This window comes from Papilio xuthus, unplaced genomic scaffold (genome assembly GCF_000836235.2).
Source record: "Papilio xuthus unplaced genomic scaffold, Pxut_1.1 DF827680.1, whole genome shotgun sequence".
NCBI lineage: Eukaryota > Metazoa > Arthropoda > Insecta > Lepidoptera > Papilionidae > Papilio > Papilio xuthus.
The window spans coordinates 1,723,139-1,749,959 of record NW_013530969.1 but is presented as its reverse complement, the minus strand read 5'-3'; the positions used below and the strand labels follow the sequence as shown (position 1 = coordinate 1,749,959).

At 35.9% G+C, this 26,821-nt stretch overlaps 1 protein-coding gene across 6 annotated transcripts; it reads right to left on the bottom strand.

Moving 5' to 3' along the window:
• Positions 1-143: 143 nt before the first annotated feature.
• Positions 144-26,751, bottom strand: pbl (epithelial cell transforming 2 pebble). 6 transcript variants are annotated; one of them, XM_013311420.1, is made up of 21 exons: positions 26,482-26,751; positions 22,942-23,024; positions 19,530-19,737; positions 13,358-13,493; positions 11,571-11,783; positions 10,999-11,142; positions 7,715-9,265; positions 7,307-7,438; positions 6,977-7,220; positions 6,760-6,875; positions 6,529-6,656; positions 6,147-6,317; positions 5,836-5,951; positions 5,545-5,705; positions 5,109-5,249; positions 4,902-5,031; positions 4,556-4,710; positions 4,183-4,293; positions 2,937-3,032; positions 1,864-2,010; positions 144-1,143 (listed from the first exon to the last, which is right to left on the bottom strand). In XM_013311420.1, exons 2-21 carry the CDS (start codon positions 22,985-22,987, stop codon positions 1,021-1,023), a joined length of 4,269 nt encoding a protein of 1,422 aa, XP_013166874.1. In that variant the 5' UTR covers positions 22,988-23,024; positions 26,482-26,751; the 3' UTR covers positions 144-1,020. The 6 variants fall into 6 exon arrangements, with proteins under 6 accessions (XP_013166874.1, XP_013166872.1, XP_013166873.1 ...); XM_013311418.1 differs by lacking the exon at positions 22,942-23,024; XM_013311419.1 differs by lacking the exon at positions 22,942-23,024 and having other exon boundaries at positions 2,964-3,032.
• Positions 26,752-26,821: the final 70 nt, after the last annotated feature.

Here is a 26,821-nt window from a genome sequence, read left to right as displayed (position 1 = left end):
TATAATATCACTGCCCTCGAGCATAACTTCAACAAGAATCTCGCATCATAATTCACAAGTCGTATGACTTTGTTTCATTTCTGATTCATTACTGAAAAAATGGTCCAAATCGGATAAAGTAAAACAGCATTGATTGTTGAAAATAATGTTTATTTCTTCAATCATTTAAAATATAAATATGAATCTTTGTACATTGCAAAACGATGCGTACATAAAATGAATACCGATATTCGAGGCGTTCGTTGGCGCATCGGCCGACTGGGAGGACGAGGAATAGATTATAGGACATTGACTAACACCGAACCTCGAAGTCTGCCGTGCTTTGTACAGACCGGGCGGGCGCGCTATGTACAGACACGTGATGGCGCCGCGCCGACTCTCCGCTGCAACACTGGGCCAATGCGATTCGTCGTAACGTTCACACGAAGCGACAAGGCAAATATAATGAACGTTTCAAATCGACAGCAGACGGATAATGTAGGTTAACAAATACGACACTATTCTACGTACGTACGAACGAGGCTTATTTCATGATTAAATTAAAATATCACAATATGTACAAATTATAAAAACTATATCAATAATATCAATAACACTATGTGACACGACGTATGTTATGACAACTAACTAATGTTTACCCATGGTATTACACAAACCCAGAGACTGGCCACTGCTCTATTCCCGAAATTAGTGGAGATTATATTATTCGAATTTAACAAAGTGACCGATGCACGCGTACGCTAAAGCCGCCTTCTATTTACATGTAGCGTGTAATCGAGCGTTTCAGATTCAACATTTTAAAACTACAATCTCACATTGATAACACTAATATAATATCGAGGCCGTTAACCGTTTCCATAATACTATCAAATAAATTAAACCATCTCATTTTAATACCCTTCCAAAGCAAGGCACATCGATACCTACAGCGTCCGTCTAGCGTGAACCGTCATCGTGATTGCCACATCCCTGTTTATAAATTAGCACTGGTTTATGTCGGTCAAGAAGCGTCCTGTGCGGTCAGAAGCGGCGCAGCGCGGGAGCTCGCGCGCCGGAGGCCTTGCGCGTGGGCTGCACTGATAGCGGCGCCACCAGCACCTCGCCGCCGCCCTCCGCTCCGCTGCCGCCGCTCGTACCCATCTCCTACATTAAAAACATATTAAAAAAGCTGTAGATACATAAGTAACAATACGTTAAAGTTGTAAGATTCTTTAGACTAAAATTCACAAACTAAATAAGTAGTGTCAAAGCAAGTGTCAAGCCAGTCTAAACGAATCTGGCAATACCTGATATTTTATGTACCTGAACCCATATTTTATATCGTTATATTGACTTTCATTTTCTATTATATACTCTTCTGTTGTTCCTATAAAAGTTTCTGAGCACTTTTGAAATATATTATAAAAGGAATTATTACCACGTGTTCAATTTAAAGACAGGTCCAGAAATTCATAAAACTATAAACATATTTTATTTAATTATATTGTTAGACTTCTATTACACATGTTTTATTGTGATACTTATTTTTAAAATAGTTAAAGCAGTACCACTACCATGTTACTTGTCTTCTCTGCTCTTCTAGTCTTCTTTCCTCTGGGGTGGATTCCAACTCTTACGCAGCTTGGTTGTCAATAAAAATACTCATGGTCAACTCGAATGATTTTAAACAATTTTACAATTTAGTTGTCACTATATACACATTTTAACGAATATAACTACATTTTATGAAGCGATTTCGATTAAAAGTCGCATTAAAAAACGTTTTAGTTATCAAAACGCTATATTGTGACATTTTTAATAAATTCAAGATTGATTAATATAAATATTATTAAGTATACATCGCGATATATTAATAATACTCACGTTGATATTGTTGCAACTGGCGAGCCTCATCTGCGCAAGTTGCGAAGCAGGCGTCAGGTTGGAAGTGGAGCCGAAGGGAGAGATCATGGAGGACATGGCGCGCTTCAGCTTCGACGGCGTCTTGTTGAAGGATAGCGCGCGCCCCACCTGCACCACACCCAACTACATTATGCCACGCATCTAATGCTACACTGTTCGTATTCAATAACGTCACATTACTCTTTGCATAGACATGTTTAAGGATAATTTTATAACAATTTTCACTGTAAGTTCTCAAATATAAACAAAAACAGATTTTATTTCCTATTTCTAGGTGCCCAACCCACCAAAGCATTTGAAAACTGGAGCTACCTCAAGCACACATTTACAAACACACAATTAGGGCTCCGTAAATACCACAAGTAAACCAATACACCCAGTCAAGGTCGATTGCGACAAACTTTTAGCACATTACACAATACAACGTGAGGTATGTGTCTTTATAACAATATAAACATGCAACCAACAAAAACCCACAAGAATGATAGTTTATCACCTCTTCGCACCAGATCGGTGCGAAGTAACAAGTAGCAATGATTATTTATGAACATTGGTATAACTTTCAAATATTTGTTGAACTACGATACGAGAGAAAGTTTTAACAAAACACATTAGGTAATGCACGCTCACAAACAGTTACAATGGAGTTAATCACAAATGATTGGAAGCGAAGCGTTAGTTTCCAAGTCTCTCCTCCGCATGTGCTAGTCCTTCTTGTCTTTCTTAGTTGTTTTAATTTTTATGCAACTTGATGGCATGAATTTGTTGTATAATGAATTTTCGAATGATGTGGGCGATTTTTCGATTCAAGCATCAACCTATTACCATATAATCACGCTGATTCCCGCGACCAACCAATGTAAAGATAGAAATAAACCCAACCAAGACGAACCAAAGACTATAAATGTTGCGTTACAAGAAAGGCGTCATATTTTCAATGTGCATTGTGCAAATATGATGGCGAACGATGAATGGCGGGAAGCAGCGTGTAGGATGTATCAATTAGTTCGAGGAGTGCTCGATGCGCGTCAGACCTGTGCGAGTAAGTGAGCGCGCAATACCCATGTGTCTAGCAGCGCGGCGCCCGGCTCGGCGCGCAGCCAGCCGCCCAGCCCGGCCAGCGCCTCCAGCTGGAACACATCCCCGCTCTACACTACATTCGCCCAACACTAACCACCCCATACTCCACACTACGCGCTACACCAGGTCCGCACTGGACATCTTACACCAATTGATTATATTCATTTATGTATCTGGACCAACCAACGACGAACTAAAAACATTCGCTTTCGCACGCCACAAGCTATTTATTGGCTGCGTTTTGTTTTGTTGAGACGAGTGTAGACGTAAATATATACATTCCGTATTTATTTCGAAGACCAACCTGTTCTCATATTACTTTTCAAATACATTTTTTTTAATTCTATGTACAATTTTGATATGGATGTTAATTGCATAGTGTTATTGTATCTTAATCCTATTCCCAGTTGTAACATTTAAACAACAGCTACATTTATGTATGTACATTATTTACATCAACTATAACAACTGATTTATAACACCACTAACAGCATTATGTTGAGTCATCCGGTTCAGACCTGATGTAGACTGCTTTTGGTTTCGTTGTACATAAGCTAACTTTTTATCTGTACTTACGGCTCTAGATACGATTTTATTATTATGGTATCTCCATTCCTCTGTAATCGTTGCATAAACAACCAAAATAACAATTTGGTATAATACCTCTAAACAAATAATACATCAAGGTAAAAAAACTACACGATAAAATGGACGTCAAAATGGAGTAAGTGACATTTTGAGCTCAATGTACAAATGAAATTTTGTAATCTAATAATTTTCTTACTTCTTTGAAGAAACACATTTTTTGATAAAATAAAATTTAATGAATTATTTAATAAGCATGTACATTAAATGTTGATTTATCAAAATTTATGAACAGAATTATCGTAGTCATGCCTTAGTCACATTTAAACAATACCGATTGTAATACTTTAGCGTAAAACTCGCTAGTTTGTAGAAAAGCTCACACTTTGATATGACTGCTATGATTGCCCAATTTGTCATTTACTTCGTAAAAACATTGGTACAGAGTTGTTAAATATAACAGTTAAGCAAATTGTATGACAAATTAAGCTGAGTTGCATAACAGTCATAAGCACTAAACATGCTACATTTAATGTTTCGAAATTGTAAAAAATATATCCATCGCCCAACTAAAAATAAATTCTTTTTGTATTCAACGTGTTTCGGTTTGTGTACCTTGATGCGTGTCCTGGCGGCGAACTTGGAAACCCTGGAGAGCGTACTGAGAGCGAGGTCGCTCGTGTCGATGTCGAGCTGGTGCGACTCCAGGCATGCCAGGAATTTGTCCTGCAATCACAACAAAATTTTCAGTTAATTATTTGTTACTAGCTGTCGCGCGCGTCATAAAAAAAAACTTCAAATGTTCGTACAGACTATGTTCTTCATCTATACCAAATTACATCGAGATCCGTTGAACCGTTTTGGAGATGATCTAAAAAACATCCTTCCATCCATCCAAACATTTGCATTTATAATATTAGTAGGACACATTAAAACGTCACGTTTTTATCTTGTAATATTAATTAATGCGTTATAATGTTATACATACGGCATCAGCTTTGCAGACGGTGTTGGCCATCTGCCTGCAGAGCTGTCGGAGGAAGTGCGACTTGTCGACCGTCTCGTCGGTGATCATGAATGAATACAGTTTCTCTTTCAACTCCTGATTACTTCGACACATTAGCGCGAAAACGTTGTGACAATCTGCAAATTAATTCAAATCTATATTAAATTTGTTACGCACAGTTAACGCAGATTTCTCATACTATCAATTCTTGTTTGATTTTAAGTAAGAGCGGCATTTATTATTATTAATTTTTTTTCAGTTGAACAGTCAATTTAAGAATATGAACATAATTAAGGTATAAATATCATCAACATTCATGAATAGTTACCTTCGGCTTCTCTAATATCGACGACGCGCTTCACCGTACTGAGAGGCATCAGTGATATGTGTCTGTAGGGTTTACTTGAACCTATTCGCATCGTTCCCATACCATTGGTGGGACTTTTACTGTTAAAAGCCTAAAAATAAATAAAAATAATTGCAAACAATATAATAATTAAAAATCATTGCATTACGACATAGTGTATAAACATACTTTTGATCTTTTCTTGCACACTTCCATGGTATCAGTGAACAAAAACAGAACAAGGTGATCTCCCCTGCCAGAGAGCTCTTTGGACAGCTCGACGACCTCGCAGCGGGACACAAACGAACGATGGGACGAAACAAGATGTGCCTGAAATGCATTTTCAAAATATCACATACATATTTCTAACAAAAACGTCTAATACAAGAATTTCTAATTGTTATTTATTAATTTTCTGTACGGTCTACACTTCCTATATTCCAGTTTATTTAATATAAAATTTAAAATTGTAAAGGTGGAGTCAGAATTAATGCTATATACCCCATAATTTCGCTTAGATGTAGACCATAGTCTACAATTTGCCCTCGCAAACGAATTCGCGGGCAAAAACTAGTTTTAACACATGTAATGTCACATGTTGTATAAAAGTTTGTGTGTAATGTACCGGGCACTGGTCGATGTCGTTGTATATGTCGAACATCTGCAGCTGGCCTTCGGTCTTGCGCTTGTCCTCATTGATGTGCGACATGACCTCGCGCAGGCCCGCCAGCGCAGACACCAGCGCCGCGTGGTCCGGATTGTTCTTGTGTGTGTGCTTCAATATATCTAATACAAAAAAAAAGTTGCTATAACTCCATATACTCCCTCCTGATAATTAAAAATCGCAGTAGAAATTTAAAATATTAAGTTTATAATTGAAACTATGACAGTTTGTATGATACAATTGTATACTGACCGTCTAATAACAAGCTTATACTAGGTAGCCGCTGCACCGGTCTGATCAAGAGCTCCTGCAGGCTCTGTCTGCCGCACTCCGGTCTCGTCTGGCATATTTTCAGGAATGCATGAAATCTATAAACAATAGAGTATTTTGCACATTATTTATTATAAGTTTAAATACTACTTGTATTAGAATTGTTATCATAAATTTCTATGTTTTTCAAAAAAATAATAATAAGCTGAAAAAAATACAATATCTGAGATAACAATGCTTTGTTTTTTCCACAGTAATACTCCCTTTAGTTAGTTTTCACATTGATTCGTTACCTAGGGTTCTCACGATCGCACTGCTGCAGCATCTCTTTGGTGTTCTCGAAGAAGTTGACGAAGGGCGGGTAGGCCTTGACCATGTCGGGCGTGTAGCGCAGCACCAGCCGCCCGATGCTCACCTCCTCGCTCCAGTGCGCCTGCGCGTACCGCAACTCCTCAAGCATTCGCCTGCAATGTTCACACCATAATGTAACATGCCTTAACTACTTATGTTACAGTCGTTACGGGGGACTCTTAGTGTACAACTTAACAACTCTGAGTTTGCTTTTGACATTATTGATTGACAGGAAGGTGTTTAATTGGTATATGTATGATGTTTTCTAATTTACAATGATTAAGATTGAAATTAATATTCTTTTGTTAATATACTTAAACTTACTGGTGCAATTCGTAAATAGGTGGTAAATTCCCAAAAATTATTTTAAGTTCAGTGTTATTGAGCAAGGGTTGGTTCTTTCCATTACTGCTGTCGTCTTCCGTCATCTCTTCTAAGGGTTGTTTAAACAACTGAAAAGTACCAAATTGTTATTTAAAAAATGTATTCAATGATGTGACATTATAACTTGTAGATAAACATTCATATAGATACAGATACAAGTAAAGAACTTACAGTGACTATGGTATGCAGTATTCCCACATAATTTGACTCCGTTTGTAACAATTCCATGAAGACTTGTTGCCGCGGGGACATGAGCTTACGCACCACATTATCAGGTACCTCAGACTCTAAAATAGAAGAGAGCGATGATTGCAAGAATCAAATAAATACTTATACGACATAATGCATGCGTAGTAAGCGTACAATAAGTAGAGTATGGTTAGGTCACCTTCGAGCAGCTGCTTGCCGTCGGGCGAGGGCGTGCAGTCAAGCAGGTTGCCGGACAGGCTGAGCAGCACGGCGTCGCTGAAAGAGGAGCGCCGCTTGTGCAGCGCCGCCTCGCCTCCGCGCAGCTTGCGCTTGCGCAACCGCTGTGCCTGCGAGGGCGTGCCCGCGCCCGCCTCCTCGCCGCCCGCGCCCGCCCCGCCGCACGCCGCGCCCACTGACGACCGTCGCGACACTTCCTCCAGATACTACACATGTTTTTCATCGATCACTTTATTGTAACACGGAGAATTTTGTTATTTACATTAGATTTTATAGTTTATGTAGTACTTACATCTTTAAAGAGAAACTCTCTCTCGTCTTGTGCCTCTTCGTTCTGTACCGACGCCCAAAACCATTCGGCTTTGACTATGTGTACTCTCGGTGAGCATTCGGGCGCCACGCCCGTGTTGTGTACGTCTACAACCTGTGTGTTTTATAAGTAAAAGTTAAATACCTGCCACTGCCTTCGAGTTTGTTTAAACGGAATAAATACATCGTCCGCATCCAATAATCCCATTCCTTAGTGCACATGTAAGCGCCTGAACAATTTGAACATACTAAAGAGGACATGCATATAGTATAGCTTGCATTTGGACAGAAATTTGGCTTTCATTAATCTTATCGCAACGATACAGCGTAATGTCTATGGCATGACAAGTTTAGTCTAATTTAGTAGTACTGAATTAAATGGTGTTAGTACCGGCAGCGATAGTCCATGGCATTGCGATATGGCGCGGACGCCGCGGGTGGGGGGCGTCGAGGCGGGCTGCGGCTGGTCGCGGGCGGGCCGGGGCGCGGGGGAGGGAGCACACGATTGGGAGGGGGCGGGGACGGGAATGGCGCTGCACGACTGCGACACGTTCGCTTTCAGATCCGCGCCGCCGCAAATAGAGTGGCGGTGCGTCCGCAGCCACACTCGCTGAGGAGTTTTGAAAATCACCGAGTCGTCGCAGTCATCGACGTCGGTTTCATCTCTGCGCGGTGTCCGCATGTCTGTGCTATCGATTGTGTCGACTTGCACCGGCGATATGTCCAAATTCATCACATCGAGCTCTCTCTTTGGCGTAGAAACATTTTTTAAATCCGATGGCAGATGGCATGGATTCACTTCTACCGTGTTGCGTTCTACTCTTTTCTCATATTTCTTCTTCCTTTCGCTTCGGAAGGAAGCAGTGAACGATTTAACACTCCTCCGTAACTTCGAAGCAGACTTTACCGTTTTTGAGCTCCGGATGGATGCGAAAGAAATGTCAAAAAATCCCGATTGTTTGCTTATATTTAGCGAGCTAACAGAGGCGTTGTCATCTTCTCTGATGGGAGAAGATGTCGATGCTACAAATTCACCCGCGGGATCGGTGGGCTTTACACTTTCAGGGCTAACGGGCTCCACTGTAATATCCCCCATGGTTTTTGATACAGGATCTTTTTTTGTCCTTTTGAAAATGGTAGGTCGATTCTTGAATTTGAAGGAATCTTTAATTTTTAATCTTTTAATAGATTTCCAGTTACTTTCGTCACATTTGTCAGGTGAAATATTGGCATCGACCACGCTTACTTGAAAGTTGGATTCCGTTGAATTTCTACTTCTCTTTTTACCTGAGGATATAGTAGTAGTCGAATGTTGCAGTTCCTTACTGACGGCGGACGTGGGCAAGAGAAAGCCCGACTCGTCCTTGCAATCCAGATCACACAAGCTTTTTGTTAACGACGAATGAAGCGATCCCGCTTCCGTAAGACACTCCACTAGATTGAAAACGTTAATAGACTTATTTCTAAAGACTTCCCTTTTATCTTTGCTGCTTAATCTACTTCCGAGTAGCGCTTGCGAAGAGTATTTGTTTTCTTTGCCGCATGTTTTATATTGCCGTAACTCAACGCTCTCCACTTGGCCAGTACTTTGGTTTTTATCGCTATTAGTGCACGAATCATCTATAAATGACTTTCCTACATAGCTAACTCTCGAGTTATCTGTTTCATCTTTGCTTTGGTTTTGTTTAATACTGTTTCTGGCGCGCTCCAAGCGCTGTTCTCTGTCGTCTCGAGAACGATTTTCAATGGAATCAATATCATGTTTGCTGGGACTGGTTCGGCGTCCCGATAGCCGAGCGGATAATCTACGGTACAATGAGGTCTTGGGTGTGTTTTGGGAACGGTTAGATGTGTTTCGTGAGGGTTTTGCGGAGGTTTCTGGAGTGATCACAGGAGGTGATAGGATAAGCGAACGACCGAAAGTCTCCCCATTGGCCATTACCTGAAACATGTGTGAAACACACCACGCAATGATGTAATGAAGCCATTCCATTTACAAACATGCAGAACGATATTATTACCATCGTGAGAAAGATAGTTAAACACGTAAAAGCGTCTACCTAACAAACATTAAACTTGTGTACGTAATACATTTTTATTGCTTGTATTTTAGCGTCATGGATGAAATCACGAAAGGCTGAACGATCGCAAAGAATAGAGTTTCTATAAATAAAACAAGCGAGTAACAGAAAGAATATGATTACAAAATGGTGCAAAATACGCTAATAGAAACAAAAGTGATTGAAGTATGAAATGTGTAAACAACCAATGATCATTGTTATGAAGTTGTATGATAAGTCAGTACACAGAAGCCACATACATACACACAAATATAAAATTGATACCGAAAAATCAAAGCGAAGAAAAAGAAACGTGGAATGATAATATGGTGTGCTAACTGATTTGCGGCAAAACAAAAGTGGTGAATAGACAATGGGTCGACTTGCGCCGTGAGGAATAGGTCGTGACGAATTATAAATACCGAGTCAGAGGAAGACTCAGTAATGTACAAGGAAGGCCCATTCTATTATAAAAGAAAACAACTAATTTCGAAAACAAAAAATAATTTGGATGCAGATTATAATAACGGCTGTCAAAATATAAACAAGAACGCTGTTACTCCATCGGTACATAATTGAATAAACATTACACGGCATAAGGTCATGAAGATGTCGCTAAACGCAAAGCAATCACTAGCAGCGTATACATCATACACCTTAAATACATAAAGGAAGTGACATACTACAACATAAATTGAAATGTCTACTAGTAACTAATCTATGAGTTCTATTCCCGAAGGTACTACAAGCATGCTAATTCTATTGAGCTAAAACTAATAAATGATGAATGTGCTATAAATTTAAAAATATTTTTTACGTAAACAATTCATGATAATATCATAAGATAACTATCGGTTTGGTGATTACTGACAATTGTTTGATATTGTGATTACTTTGGGAGTTGCATATTGCTCTCAAGCTCTTGTTTTTTACTTTTTTATAAAATACACGTAAGAAGTTCTCTAGTTCCAAAATAATTAAAATACATCAGCTATACCGTTTGAATTAACGGTTTCACCATAGAGTAAGCGGAAACGACAACCTCACGCATCGACCGACTTGTGTACGTGCGCTCACGACGCGCTTGTAAACAAACTCTGCTTTAATACTGCTTTGATTCAATTACGATAAAACTATCAAAGAGTTACATGTTCAAAGTGTTAGTTTCTAACAAGGAAATAATGATTTACTTATTATATTAGATAACATATTACTTTTACGTATTTCAGTAGACATTAAAGGGAACAAAATATCGTCAGTCATTCAAAACATGTCATCGTTTTTTTTCTCCATTAATTTGCATTGAAAACAAATAATAGTACAGAATTTCACGGTTAACTTTGAAACTAAACTAATTATTTGGTATAATAAACAATAATATGAATTACTTCGAGCAAAAGGTTAGTTTTAATTGAGATCGTGTGCTACAAAAAATGACGTAAGTTATATGCATTTTAGTTCTAAAAAATTGGCGTCCGAAATATAAATATAACATTATAACTTAAACCATTTCCTATTGAAAAAGAGCCTTAATATAAAGTTTGAATGTACATTTCAATCAGTGTATTGTAATACCGCTGTGTATATCCCCATAGATAATGTATGTGGTACTCACGACGTGCGTGCAGTCCGGGTCGTCGAGGGGGCAGGTGGCGCCGCCGTTGCTGGCGAGCACCTCCGCCATGTGCTGCGTCTCATCCTCGGGGAAGCCCACGAAGCATACCCGCGCACCAGCAAACACTTTTAACTTGTGCTCTTTCTGTAAAATGCATATAAAATATCATACAACCGATCGTTTAATAAGTGATAGTTTAAAATAATAACCGAGTGCACCGTTCGTAGGAAGGCGTCATATAAAGATCTGCACTGCACTTACTTAAAAATATTATTTTTAGGTCACATAAGAAGAAAATGTACTATAAACTGATATAGAACTGCAACATTCTTATTTCACTAACTTTGTTGTCATATTAACGATAATCAAAACCAAAACTCTTGAGATAAAAATCGCGATAAGACAGTGTGTAGAAATCAATTGTAACCTACTTTTCTACTAGACCTACTTTTTTGAGAAAAATTAAATATCGCCGTAAATAAATTATCGAATTATTTTGAAGCAAGAAATATTATACTAGCGACTAATAAATTATAAATGATCATAAAATGATTGAGGTAACAAACGCTTACAATGATTGTGTCGTCTGTGGCGAGGCAAGCGGGGTCGTCGCGGCGCTCCCAGCAGGCGTCGACCCAGGATCGCGCCAGCACGGGCAGGCCGAAGCCTGTGGCATAACGGTACTTGTCGCCCGTCGCCGCCGCTGCGATCAGGTGTGTCACCTTGCTCGACATATCCTTGCGGATTGACCCGCCCATGTAGTGGATCAAAGTTATCAGGTACGTCTGCGGTACAGATATAAAGTTTAATTATAATAATGAATGTAATAAATTTAGTAAATCTTACTATCTTACTAATTTTATAAATGCGAACGTTTGGATGGATAGATGGATGGATGGATGGATGTTTGTTTGAAGGTATCTCTACAATGGCTGAACGGATCTTGATGAAATTTGGCATACACATAGAACGTAGTCTGGAAGAACACGCAGGCTACTAATTATGTTTTTTTAATTCCGCGCGTTTGGAGTCGCGGGCGACAGCTAGTATTTATAAAAATTTAAATATTTTGCAGTCGAGCTGGGTTGTTTACGTAACAACGTAACGTACTGGTTTTAAGTGGCGCTAACGCTGCTTTAAGCTGAGTCGCAAACCGCCATAAATCATTGACTAATCCAGATTTATTGTAACACGTGTTTTAGTACTGCCCAAATCATATATCAAAGCGGCGTTAATGCAATTGTTGACAATGACCAAAATTGTTACATGCGATCTGTGTTAAGTTATTTACAGATCTCGATTTTGGTAAGTAACCTAAATTTTAATCAAAAATAAAAACCAATTTCTTTTAACCGTAAAACACCAATAGAGCGGAGATCCAGAGATTTTATTTTTACAGCTTAATTTCATACAGCGACTACGAATTACCCATTGAAATAGACTACGAGGCGATAGATTTCATTTTCATTTGATTTAATTTTTGTGTTTTTCTATGTTTCATTTCAAAGTAAAACGATAGTAACAATTTCATTAAATAAGAAAAAAGAAATTATTATACTAAATAGGTTATGCAGAAAATTGAAAACACGCTACTGAGAATTCAAACAATAATAACGCTAAAATAACAAACATAGGGAATAAATTTTACTCATGTATTATTATTTACATTTGAGTCATTTCACGCTTCCCGGTAACACTTGACGGACAGGGAAAACATGTTCCTCCAACAATATATTAGAAATTTCTTTTAATAATTTCATTAACAATGGTTCATACTAAGTAGAAACACGTTCAACAGTATACTTCAATCGCGAACATCTTTTGCAGATATTTAACATTCTTACTGCACGAATAGTTTGAGAGATACATGCAATTTATGTCGATAAAATAAAAATATTGTTTAATGATTCGGTGTTATAGTTTTCAATACCAAATTTCGTCTTTGGTTGTAAAATGACCTTGATCGAACGAGAAATTGAACAGTTTCTAACTATATACCCAGACACTGCACGCGTCAAGTGGCTCGCCTGATATTCAAGTGCGCTATTATTGCAAATGGAAGCATCGACTCTGATACCTACACATTGTTACACATGTAAAAATTAACGATAACAATGTTTGAAGTGTATGTAAACAGATAAAAATCTATCAAAGTAATTTATCCATTTATACAACGGAAGGATTTATGGTAACTGAGAAACTTAGCAGCAGAGAGAAAACATCTACAAATTGCTATTAGGTACCTACCGTAAAATTTTGCTTAGCTACATACCTTAAAAAGTATGAATCTTCTACATAAAATTCTATATAACTGTGTTAATGATGAATGAAAATCTTAAATGCTAAAAAATGCACTTACGAGTTCATCTTTTTTTCGGAATCCCGAAAAGCATATAACGGCTCCGCGCATCGCCAGCGAGTAGAGCGGGCGCGCATTGGCGGGCGGGGGCTCGTCGCGCTCCGCCAGCTGCAGCACCGCCGTCGGTCCCAGCACCCTAATGTAACATGCACTTGGTAATAAAAATACACTTTTATGCAACAGATAATAATAAAAATATTAGGAACAATCATGGGCAAATACTGACTACGATGTATATGAGGGTTTGAACTCTATCTAAAACAATTTTGTCTTCCTCTCATTTTTACAATTGCCAGCTATTTATACTACATACTTTAAATAAACACATATCAATAATTCCGATTTAAAAACAACGGTTTTGATCATCAATAGGTGACGACTTAATTGTGGTATTGTACACTTGATTTGATTTACGAAACAATTGCCGGAACTAACATTGTTGTTTCGTTGGGTCAGCTGTTTGTAACGGAAAAAAGTTACCTTGTCTATTTGGGCCAAAGACGTTTTTATTTTATGTTAAAATCATTATTTAAAACTAAAACCAAAAAAATTAACGGCGTTTACCTACTACTACCACTATTAATATTAACCTGAACAAAGATTATTTGTTTACGTAAACTCTAAATGTAATGAACAGATTTTAATAATACTTAACACATTCGCAGAACCGTATTATGATTTAAGAAGGGGGAAATGCACTATTATTACGCAGTTTTCTGCTCTTCATGTTATAGTAAGAGACGGATGATGGGTTTGGTTTAAGTTTAAAGCAGAATGCGTCTCTCGAAAACGACACAACACCTCAAATGTCTTATTCAAGATTTATGGTTTTAATGTATATAAATTTAAATATTGTCATATTTTTAATTACATGTACTCCGAAACAATTTACGTAATGTTTTTAATTACCTAAGAGACTTCGGAGCACAATTTGTTTACTATAAACAAACAATTAAGACTGTGTTCAATATTATTGTATAATTTTATAATAGTAGTTTTCCAATTGTATGAATTTCTCGTAGAATACTAATTCATAAATGGCACATTCGTAGTATGACTACCTTTAACATAGTTCAAGATTGTGTTTATTGCCGGAAAGTGTCGAACAACCAAAATGAGCGAGGAGCTATATCGCTAGCTGTGAATAGCACTGGAGCCGGGTCGTACTCGTACATAGGAAACAGCAATGTACAGTCACGCTCATTGGCAGTGTTCCACATTAAAAGCGATAATCGTTTGAACGTCTAGTAGGTCTTACAACGTGTCGATAATTTGTGTAACAATTGTTTTTCAATTATTCAAAAAATAGATAGACGCCTATTGTTTATATGTAAGAAAAGTCGGCAGTTAAAGTTTGTTGCAAGGTGCAAAATAATTCATCTGTAACTGGAATACCTTCACGAAGGCGACTGTACTTATAGCAAAAAAACTTTGAATGATCGTACCGGGCGATAGACTGGCGCGTCGCGCGTGACGCGTGCGCTTCCTACCGACGCCGGCGTGACGTCACAGGACACAGCCACACACGAATATCGTGGGCACGGAGACCGATCGAAATAGTTCTGACGAATTACATTCGAATTCCGACAAACACAAGCGATTTTCTAAAGATTGAATTGGGTTAAGCGCAATACGACATGTTTCTGTGAATTCAATAATTGTGATTATCGTTCCTGGGTATCCTGCTCTTTGTTTTTTATTTATATGATAACTAGAACTATTATATTACTATATAATAACAAGAAATACTTTGACTCGGTTTTGTTTATGAAGCACGTCTGATCAGGGATAGGGTCAGGCAACTTTATCCGAACCCGTAGTTGTAATGAGTTAAGGTATGAGTACATATTGCTATTCACTATTTGTACCTATATCATACACTTTTAAATATTAATGTATAAACGTGCTGTGAAATGATAATTGCGATATGGAATATGAAAACAATCTACCGACCGTCCGAGATGTGATAACAAGAAACACAAACATTGCTATGATCTCACACGTCTAATTAACGCATTGAATTATTACGTTTGACAAAGTCTAAAGCTGATGTGGCCTTAAGTCAGTTGTATGTATGTACGCAAGTGTATCTTGCCTAGTTAGAAACTTGTTAAGTTTGTTTATTTGGGTCATATCTAGTAACTAAAATTATATCCCTTACATCCCAATGGTTCCTGAATTTCGGCACATATGTTTAGTTTTGATATCACAAATTAAAATAACGCGACAATGTCTAATCTTACTATTATTATAAATGCCAAAATTTAGATGGATGGATGGATGAATGGATGTTTGTAAGAAGGTATCTCCAAAACAAATCTGAATTAATTTTGGCACAGTTGCAGAATATTGTCTGCGACAACACATAGGATTTCAAGTTTAGTATTTAATTCTAAAAACGGAGTCGCGGGCAAAAACCTATGTTTATCTAAACATTTGCAATTTGTTATCTTATCAGTTTTGATGAGAGCAGTGCTTCTAGACTAACTTCCCTTTGGATGTATGACAACGTCTGTTTAGTCGTGTCGTCGGCGTGCGGCGACTCCGTAGACTATAAAATATCAAACAAGGTAATGTTTACATCTCATATTCACGACGTCTATAATAGCTGACTATTCAACATCTTTAACAGATGAATGTCAAGCATTACTAGATCGTGGGAAAGCTCCAATGTAAGCTACACTATTAAGATAATGCACGACGATATTAATCATTACAGATTTTCCCACATATTATTGATAACTCACGTTAAACAAGAAAAAAAACGTCACATGAATCGTAATCAAAGAACTAAAGACCTAAGTAGATTCTAGCTAATACATGACTGCCACGTTGTAAGTCAGTGTATTTACTGATATTTCATGTAAAAAAGCGGTTACCATCTTTAGTCTTATTTTTAACACATAATTCGTTTTGCATTTGTCAGTCTAAATATTTATTAAGGAAACGAAGAGTAATGAATAACTTCTTTATAAGAGTTGTCGAATAACGCGGCTGGTGTAAACTTGGGACAGTCTGCTAAAGAGAAAAGGATAGAGATATTTTGTCAATAAAATCACTATGACGATTTGAACTTAGTATGAATGAACGATATCATGTAAGCAAATGTAATGACTGAACAGAAAATAACTAATGACGAATTCTGTCTAAAACGTGTTTACAAGAATATTGCTAAGTTTTTTTTATTAGATACGAATTATTTAAAGTCGTTGATTCATATGCCTATATTATTGTAAACTAGCAGTCGCCCGCGACTACGGCCACAAACAATGAAAAAAACCTAAATAGTAGCCTAGGTGTTTTTATACATTATGTTCTACACCTCTACCAAATTTTATCGAGTTCCGCTGAGCCTTCCTAGAGATAAACATCCATCCACCCATTCATGTAAACATTCGCATTTATAATAATAGTAAGATAAGATAAAATCGGCATAATAAGAAACAATTATTTTTTCTTTCTTTATAATTTATCATTAGCATTGTATTACGATGTCGGTGTTGAAACACAAATGTAATGAATGAATTTAATAACTAATATTGAGAAGCCAAATAAGTTACGTTGATTAATACAAGGTAAAAACGTACCTATTTTAATTTCAAAGCGATTTTATTGACCAATAGCAGATTGCGTGCAATCGTTGCACGGATATGGACAATTTTAAAAACACTTATATTGTACGAGTGTCAATCACACTTAAGAAATACTAGTCCTTGGTTAATTTAACGGTTTTCTATTAACAAGTATTCCAATTCTGTTAACTTTAGCAAGTATTAATAGGCGGCATGTCTCTTTCCTACACGAAAACAGAGTATAGATTGATAATTCTCTATATTTTCCACCGAATTGTTTAATCAAAAAAGATGTTACATTCATTAAATTTTGCTTACGGATTGCATTTTGGTGGCGCTATATCCGGCGAACTTTGATCTGGACAAAGTAAGAGTCCGTTCGGAGCTTCTTCCTCCTCCGGCGTTGGTGGTAACCGCGTGGGACCCATTGACGACACTTTCCTTATAATAAGACACTAGTCCGGTTTGTATAACACTTGTTTTCGATACGATTAATCCACATGTTACAATAAAAATTAGCTAAAAACATCACTAGCACGTCGGCCGCATGTCGACAAACACGAGCACAATTTCCGATTTCGCTTCGATAATTCGTTTAAAAGTAAATCAATCGAACGTGAGAAGAATCGATGAATAGAATTTTATCGAGTATTCATGTTGAGAACACAAAGACGCAGGCGGCAAGCGCGTTATGCGCTTCACGTTAGATTGAAAAACAGTCGCGAGGAATGTAAGGCCGAAAATAGCGAGGAGCGTCGCGCGGCCGCAAGGGCGACCCTCGCGCTACGCCGCCGTCGCCGCACCCGCAACCGCCGCGGCGCCCTCCCACACGCACTCGCACCTTTATTTACATCATTCCATGAAATACAGTCACCGATCCACGACCTTTTTACGAATCAACGTTCGTGTGTAAACAACCCCGACTTACGTTCAGGGTAAAATTCTCGATTATAATTCTTTCAAAGGTTGCCCGAACGCTTAACAACAGGTATTTCCGCAAAAGTACGCTATAAAATCACTCGATGTGTAAGAGGTTAAAATTATAAATTTGTAAACGAATTTACCTATCAATAAACACAATCTGTCTATTAGTACATAAAAACCGCATAGAATTCATAAACGTCGATAAATTTTGATAATCATCGGGTATTGAGTGGTTGAGTAGTTTTATATTGATTAACAGCAAATAAACATTTCATCACGTTTGAAGCACTTCAGTATGAAACGTCAATATTCACTAAAGAACGCTCTTTATTATACAGCTTTTCTAAACAATATAACAGTAAAAATGCAGAATTTTGCAACACTACAAGCCAAGGTCGATAACATTGTTTCATTGACATAATACAACGAAAGTAAAACTATTTTTTTTATCGATTACCTAGCTGTTTTAGGCGACTTGAACCGTGTGAAATCTAAAAATCTAAGACGAATTCTCACTCCCTCAATATTAAAATTTTACAAGTGACAAAAAATCTTTAAATTTAATTTTCTACCCACGAAATAATATTGACATTGATTGTAGAGACGGTTAAAAAATTTGATTGAACTTTGGAAAGAGGCATAAGTTGAATCCTCATATTTTTAATAATTAAAATGTGTTTTTTTTTCTACACGTCGTACGTCTTCGTCGTGTCGTACGTACACGGGACACCCTGTATAAATAGATCACATTTATTAGATTTCTTTTATATTTAAGTACCTATATTGGAAAAATTAGTTGTCTGAACAACTTTCAATATGTTTAAACACACGCCAATAAAGATTACCAATTACCAAAACCAATAAAACTACTAATTTACACCTGGAATAAATCACGCTATTAAAAAACCTTCCTATTTTCTTATCTACCTTATCTTTTATTAAGGACGATGTGCTTTTAGTTACATTTCCTTGACCCACAAAATCTTGTCGGCTAAAGAAAATAACAGTCGTAATTATCGGAAGAACGCTTAAGCAAAGTGTTTACTTGGCTTATATTTTATACGTATACCTGTTAGAAACGTAAGGATAAGTGCCTATCAAGTGTAGAGGATGGCTGTTCTTTCTAGATATTGCCATCTAAAAGAAGCATTGGGTCAAAAACTTATCGGTCATTAGTTTAAGCTTCTGCCTTTATGTCAATTAATCCAGCTTCTACCTTTTTGGTTCATGAATGTGTACATACGTATTTGGAAGATGTACTGCTATGTAACGTGTGCGTGTACAGAGGCGTGCAGGTCTCGTTTATAGATGTCGTAAATCGGCCGTAAGCCGGGCAACGGCGGGCTTCGTCACTGTTAGCATTCCGCACCGCGCTTCGACTCGGATTGTTCATACAATCGACTTCGGCGCGACTGACTCACGCGTCGTAAGCTCAATGCTTACAGACTAAACAATAATTTGGATACATTACATCTATACCTAAGCTATTTTTTCAATTTTTTATTTTATTTTAAGAGATGATATTTATAACTTAAAAAATGAAAAAAAAACAAAAGATCGACAGAAATAGCGGGAAGAAAAAGTGGCCGCATCCATTTATAACAAACAATCCTAGACCAGATATAAATAAGGTTAGTATCGTCAAATGTTAAATATTAAACCTGATGGACACTAACCTGTACTTGGCCCTGTGTGCAGCATCGAATAGGTCTCCGTCAAAAGGTGTGGTGACAAGGTACGAGGGGGGCGCGGGCGGCGGCTGCGGCGACGGCAGCGCATCCGCCGTGCGGGCCGGTTCTACGGCGCCCAGCCGCTCGCACGCCGCCCGCACTCGCTCGCACTCCAGGCACGACTCGCTTACGTATATGAATGGACTCGACGAGCCTGTAACATTAGATTTCTGTTTATGTAATGTGCTGGTCACCTCTATTGATTACTTACAATCAGCAACAAGATTCGAAAAAAGTCTGTTGAGTGTTCTGCGTCTGCTCCAACTACGTTGCAACGCGGTTCAGTACGCAGCGAGCGGAAATCAAATATCAGATACTAATTATTACCAATTCAACAACAACCTCATCATATACTAGATATTTTGTCAACATTGACCAAGATCTCATCAATTACTTGTACTATATTTGTATTCGAATTTTAACACACAATAATAAAGTGTTACATTTCGTACAAAACCATGTTTTACGATTTTAAATCAAATATCCAACCGAGTCAATGTAAGATAAACTAATACATCCTGAGTATTCATGCTATTAGCGCAGTAACAAAAACCCGATGATTAGTGGCAATGTATTGTTATGGTAAGTAAATCACGTACCGGGCTGCATTCGCTGCAGTCATAATTAATTATTCCAAGATCGCGTACTTCGATATCGTCGCATCTTGTACGTCAAATGGGGAAAATACTACACAGCAAACATGCCAAGGAAAATTTTAACTTTTTTACAAGATGTAGCTCCTTAGAAGTTTTTTTTAGAATAAATTGATTATATTTAATCTTAAGCCTAGACAATGTTTAACCTCTTGTATCTCTGATGATTGTGTAGATGAGGAAATTTTATATAAATAATAAAGTATCCATTTAGTCGACATGAAGGTCAACAGTCTTAATAAAGATGTTTGTATGCAGAACCCAAGGAAGGCTTTTGTGCGTTTTGCGATCATGCCGACGAATGTAAACACGATTTAGCATATTACGATTTGCCTCGAAAAGAACCAGATACCCTTCGTTCCCTACTTCCTTTGATTCATTCAGAAGAACGCCCCGCGAATTCAAAGTTTGTAAACAGAAATAATAAACAGTTATTTGGATATTCTTTGTTCATATAATTACATTTTGCGAAAATATGATACGGAAGTTTAACTCAAAAATGAAATTGTTAAGAAAATCCTGTCATTAAGAAGAAGTGTAAATACTGTTTATATAAAGTTAAATTTATATTTTAATGTTATTCGCAATTTACTTTACCAGTACAATGAATATTTTTAAATTGTTGTTTTATTCAGCGCATTAAGTTTACAATACATAATGTATAATTTTAAAGAATTATACTGACTAATTATAAAAGAGATGTTAAACTATAAAACATACATTTTACCCATTCACATTTTACAATTGTAGATTATAAAATTAGAAGTGTTTAATATGTGGGGTATTTAATAGTTTAGATTTTGATAGTTTTGATACTGTTAGTAATGTATATTAATAAATATAAAAAGGAAAATGGATTTTTGTTGCTCAAGCATAAGAACTGCTTTACATATATTATAATATTACTAAATATAATGCTTAGATCTCGTATTTACACAGTAGACTGCATGTTTTGTTTCATTATACATACCATTACTATAACTTCAGTTGTTTTTGACAATGCATGCACTTAAACATGTCACATGTGTAGTAAACGACATAAATAAATATTACGTGCTTAAGGTTATTGACAGCTACCATTGTCTCCTTGCTATAACCTCAAGCTGGCCTTTAAAACATCGTTTTACGTGCTTTTGTTGCCTAAAATAGGCTTATACCACTGCTCATTTTGGATGACATTACCCAATGGAGGACAAACTGAAAGACGTTATAGTGTAACAATTAGTATGGATACAGGTTTACAGTAAATGTAGATATATGAAACGTTTATTTCTCTATTGGCAATATTGAAATATTTGGCATATTGTCAAATCCATTTTGGTGTAGACAAACTACACACCTCGCCTAAAAGTATTGGAAATAATGTTTAATAGTATGTAAAATAACAAAAACAACATCGCAAAATATTAAGAATCTATAAGTTCGCGATTTAATTTATAAGGTCAATCTTATTTTTCTACAAATTAATTGCATTTCAAATTAAGATGAGTCCACTATTCAAAAAGCCTTCTTCAAATGAAGGTTATGGAAAAGTTCTCTTCAGAAACACTGTGATATGTACAAACAGTTCATTACAAAAAATAATGCATTTATCTGCTATGCTAAATATTTATTTTATTGAATACTTAATAAATACAGATATCACAACATTTTTATTTATAATCAAAAACCCACAGAAACATTCATCGCTTATTAGTCTGCCTGATATTCATTAGATTTAAAATTCGTATCTAGTAAATGGCATAACAGGTTTGCTTCCAGTAAGCTAAGTATATACGTAAGTGAGCACGTGGTACGTTTTCATTCAGGTCGTTTTCTATCGCTAATAGTTCAGGGCCGTGTGTGCTGAGTCACGATTGTGACACGCAGGGAACACCCGCCACTCTTGGCACCAGTGCATCTTCATTCATGTACAAACAACAATATTGAATACCGATGCATCTTTATCTCCTCTTCACATAAATATAAAAGAACGCACTGCAAGTACGTCATTACTGTCAGTTCCGAAACTTATGTACAATATAATAAAACATATAGATTGTGTTCACGTATTTCCTATTTCTGATTAATAACGAATTTGAAACTTCAACGACAGTCCATGTTGTCGACATCCTTTAAGTTCGTATGTGTTGTGTTGTCAATCGGTATTTATATGTGTCGCCTTAAATAAGAATCTGAACGTTATTAAAAATAAGGAAACAGCATTTCTTATGATGCACACAACATTGTTGCTTGTCTAAAGGCATTTAACATATATGTACGTTAACACGCGTATTATATTAATTACAAATAATATATCATCTATTATTACAAATCACACTGACCATGCAGTTATAAGACACACCGTATTCAATATACATCTATCAAATTTTTAAATGTTAGCCGTTTTATTACGATTCAAAATAAACATCAAAAATTAAATGGATCGGTTAATTTTTAAATTACTATTAGACCTGATAAATGTAATTTACGAACAGTATATAAATGAAAATATTTACATTTTACAGTATGTAGGAGTGTATGGCAAGAAAAACATTAGATATGCCTTTAATTGTAGCAATACGTTTCGTTTTTTAACATATTTGCGTGAATGCCGGCAGTTGTTAATAAATGTCTACATTTAAAGGCATCCAAGTGTCTCTAGAGTTGTCGGTAGTCGGCAGGTGATGGTGGCGCACACAATTGACAAATGCATTCGCACTCACATCCTCCACCGAGGTACAATCGAAGTTGTTCTACCAACGCTAACATGGTTGGCGTGCGTGCTGCGAACCACGCATTACACCATCTGGAAAAGCTTTATCTATCAAACTCTAAATACAAGAAAACCAAAAATATGGTAGTAAAACAATATAACATATTATGCTAGATCATGTACAATGGCAAATAAATGAATATAGCTAAAATCTTTGTTCATTATGAAGAAGTGATAATTGACACGAATTATGCATTAAAAAAGAATTGTAAATTTTAACAATATACAATTATATGCAACATAAAGCAACATTTTCCAGTAGAAAATCATTAACAAGTAATAACTTGTTGAATTAAGCATATAACCTTTTCTGAAAATCGTCTATGTTTCACTTCTAAGCAATTGATTTACAACTTATGATCTGAGTTCTTGTAGTAATTGTTTTCTGTTTAAATTGATACCTATATCCAAACATTTATTATATTCATGGTTATATTCATTTAAAGATTTTTTTTTTTAATTTCGCGCGGATGAAGTCGCAGGCCATTGCCAGTATTTAATAAATACCTTTTTATTTGCCTTGTGGGGTGTTATAACTCATTTATATTTTTACTTATATTTATGTCAGGTTTAAGATGCTTTCGGAGATGATATCGCGAGATCAAATAGGTCACAAAAAATTACTTTGCGCCTTCGCAAACACTTATCTAATACATATACTCTTATATAACTTATACCATTGACTTCAGTTTATTATGAATTTTATTTAATCTATGATTTATATTGTAAATTCACACCTTATGCGAGTTGCATCATCGACATACCCTAGCGCTAGAAGGTCTCTGTTAATAAGTTAAAAAAAATGAAAATACTTTTTTCTGTTTACGAGCATAAAGATGTAGTCGCAGGTCAAATGGCTGATGGCCAACTATTAAAACGAAATATTGTAAACCCTACAACTACATGATAGCAATATTTATGGCTTGATAAACTGTTCACGCCACATTAGAAAAAGTTAACCACAACACGCGTCTATTTAACATAAAAATTGTTCTGAACACTTGCATTTGGGTTTATGGTATATCTATCTCCTAAATACAGATCATTTCGTTTCAAAGGTTTTGCTTTGAAACTATGATTGACCAAAAAATATACTAAAATCGATAAAAATGAAATAAAAACATGTATAATAATAACGAAGTAAGAAACGTACAATACGACAATAGCAAATGTTAAAACCACAATTTTTATGCTTCTCGATGAGTGCTAATAGTCTAATAAAATTACAATGATTTCGATGTTCTCTTAATGAAAGGTCATATGAAGGCTAATTTACTATTAAGTGATAACGAGCGCTTTATAAGTGCATATGAAAACATAATGCAAGGACTCAAACAAACGTAATTACCCCAGATCCTTACAAAGAGAGCGGCATTAAGTGCATGTACGTATGACACATTAAAAAAAGGAACTTTTAATTGTGCATATTTTTACAAACTTCTTTACGAATCTTAGCTATTACGATACCAAATGGCCACGCATGTATATCACCTTCTAGTAAAATATCTAAAAGTAAAAGTTGAATCTTTTTACGACAATGATTTGTACACTTGTAGAAACAGGATCTAAACTCCCTGTGAAGAGGTGGGCTACCATTACGAGTGACCTTGGAGACGTATATCAACCCGAATTTACATTGATGAACTGCCAAAAATTAATCTAGATAAAGACGAACGACTTGGCTTTCGGACATGTTAAAAATAGAGAAATCTCTGGAGAAACATAACTTGTAAGCTCTTTTATCCATATTATTGTTATTATTTTTAAATCTATAAAATACTTTTAAGATAAGAATCGCATCGATCGCATTACGAAAAGACATACAAACTATTTACGAATTTTACAATTATGCCCACTTTTCATAATTCCAGTCCAGTGATCGCAATCAGCACTAAATTAAAAATGAAACATGGAACCCACACTGAAATGCACTGTGTGTATTGCAGTTGCAGCTTGGATTTAAATTTTTCATGTTTTAATCCAGCTCTGATTTCAATCACAGGACTGGAATAATGTATCCGGGCATTAATAAACATGATAAAGTTGGTAAAAGCTTATAATTTATATTTGGTTGTAAGCAGTTTGAATACATATTTTTAAACAATGAAAACCATGTATTTGTACCTATTACTTTTACCCGAATGAATCTGGAGGGTTATACCTTTTGAACATATGTAATTTATTTAGTGGGTTTATAAAGTATATGTATTTCATTGTCCTCCTCTTGTAGCATAATCAATTGAACCGATTTTGACTGAATGAGATGTTATTCAATTCATATTCTTTTCCTGAGCATCATAAGGGTACATTCAGTCAGATTGTTGGATTTTTTTATAACAAGTTGTGTTTTTTGTTCAACGGTCTTAATTACAAAAACTTACAAAAAAAAAACAAAATACAACAAATATTAGTTGTTAATTTAAAACAGACAATAAGCCCAGAAAGAATATGAATTTAATCACACTTCACTAATCTGTATATACATAAAAATATTGAAAGCTCTACAACCTTTAGTTGGCTTCATAATATGTGGCAGAAGTAGCTGTATAGATCATGATCTCAAGCTGTATTAAGAGGTTGCAGTTCCTTGAGATTTGGCAAAGTGCCAAATGTGCTTAATCTTAAGGTTTTTTAAGTTATCTGTGCTAGAAAATCAAGGAGATTTGTATTAGCATTCTGCATCAGCGGAAGTCTTCACTACCAATTTTGATGTAGACTTGTTATCAACGTATGTCAACTGTTTAATAAACATGATTATGGTTTGTTTTCTTTTAAAAATAGATTCTAGAAAATATTCTAAAATATAATGCTGAATAAATCAATCAAATTAAATCAATAAACAATGAATTGTTTGTTAAATTGGTTACTTTCCATTTTTTTGGCAAGTTTATTATCACATATAGTTGATGTAACTTATTATGGTATTCTACAATTTTTCCAAGATTAAAGTTATGTAATCTTAAAACTTGAAAAAACAAGACAGTAGTAGGACTTATCGGCATATAGTCTGTTTTCAATCTAATTGTTGATATCTTTTAGTAGTGAAGTTCTCAGCACCCTTAATTGTGCATTAGTCGCAACTAAATTAGTTACCTAAGAATATACTTATACATTTCATGTTGTTTCTATATATATGATTGAGGTAATAAATGTAAACATATTAATGGTTTTAAATATTTAATACATCTCAATGGTTTTTAAATTACAATGAGATATCTAATGTTTATAATTTTACTTGAATTTATATAAGGAATAGTACCTACTTAACTAAAATTCGTAATTTACTTAGGAAAAACGTAAAGGTGTTGATTTTCACACTACATACAACGACACTGTTAAAAATATCCTTTAATCAAAACGATTTTTAGGTGTTTCATTGTTGATTTTACGTTTCAATTTTAAATTTTTTAAGCTCATTTTAGGCCTAGTCTCATAAAACTTTTAAAACCTAGTGAATTATTATAATATAAAATATATTATGAATATTTACCATCGTTTTCTTGATTTTTGTCAGTTACAACAGTGCTTCCTGTTTGTGACATGCCCTTAGACAATTCGTCCATCTTGCGTGCCACTGCCACTGATTCGTTACATCAATCACACAACACAAATCACAATTCTATTTTAAATACCTTATGACACTCATTGAATCACTGCACTTTATTCAAAATTCAGTCTTTCAAAAATATCATCAGCCTTTTCCATTTTAAACGCATTCCAATAGTTTCAATAACACACACAAGTAAACGAAGCGACACAATCTAATCTCTAATCTATGATGTATAAGTATAGACAATATAGAAATTTTAAACAGATTAAAAACACGAGAC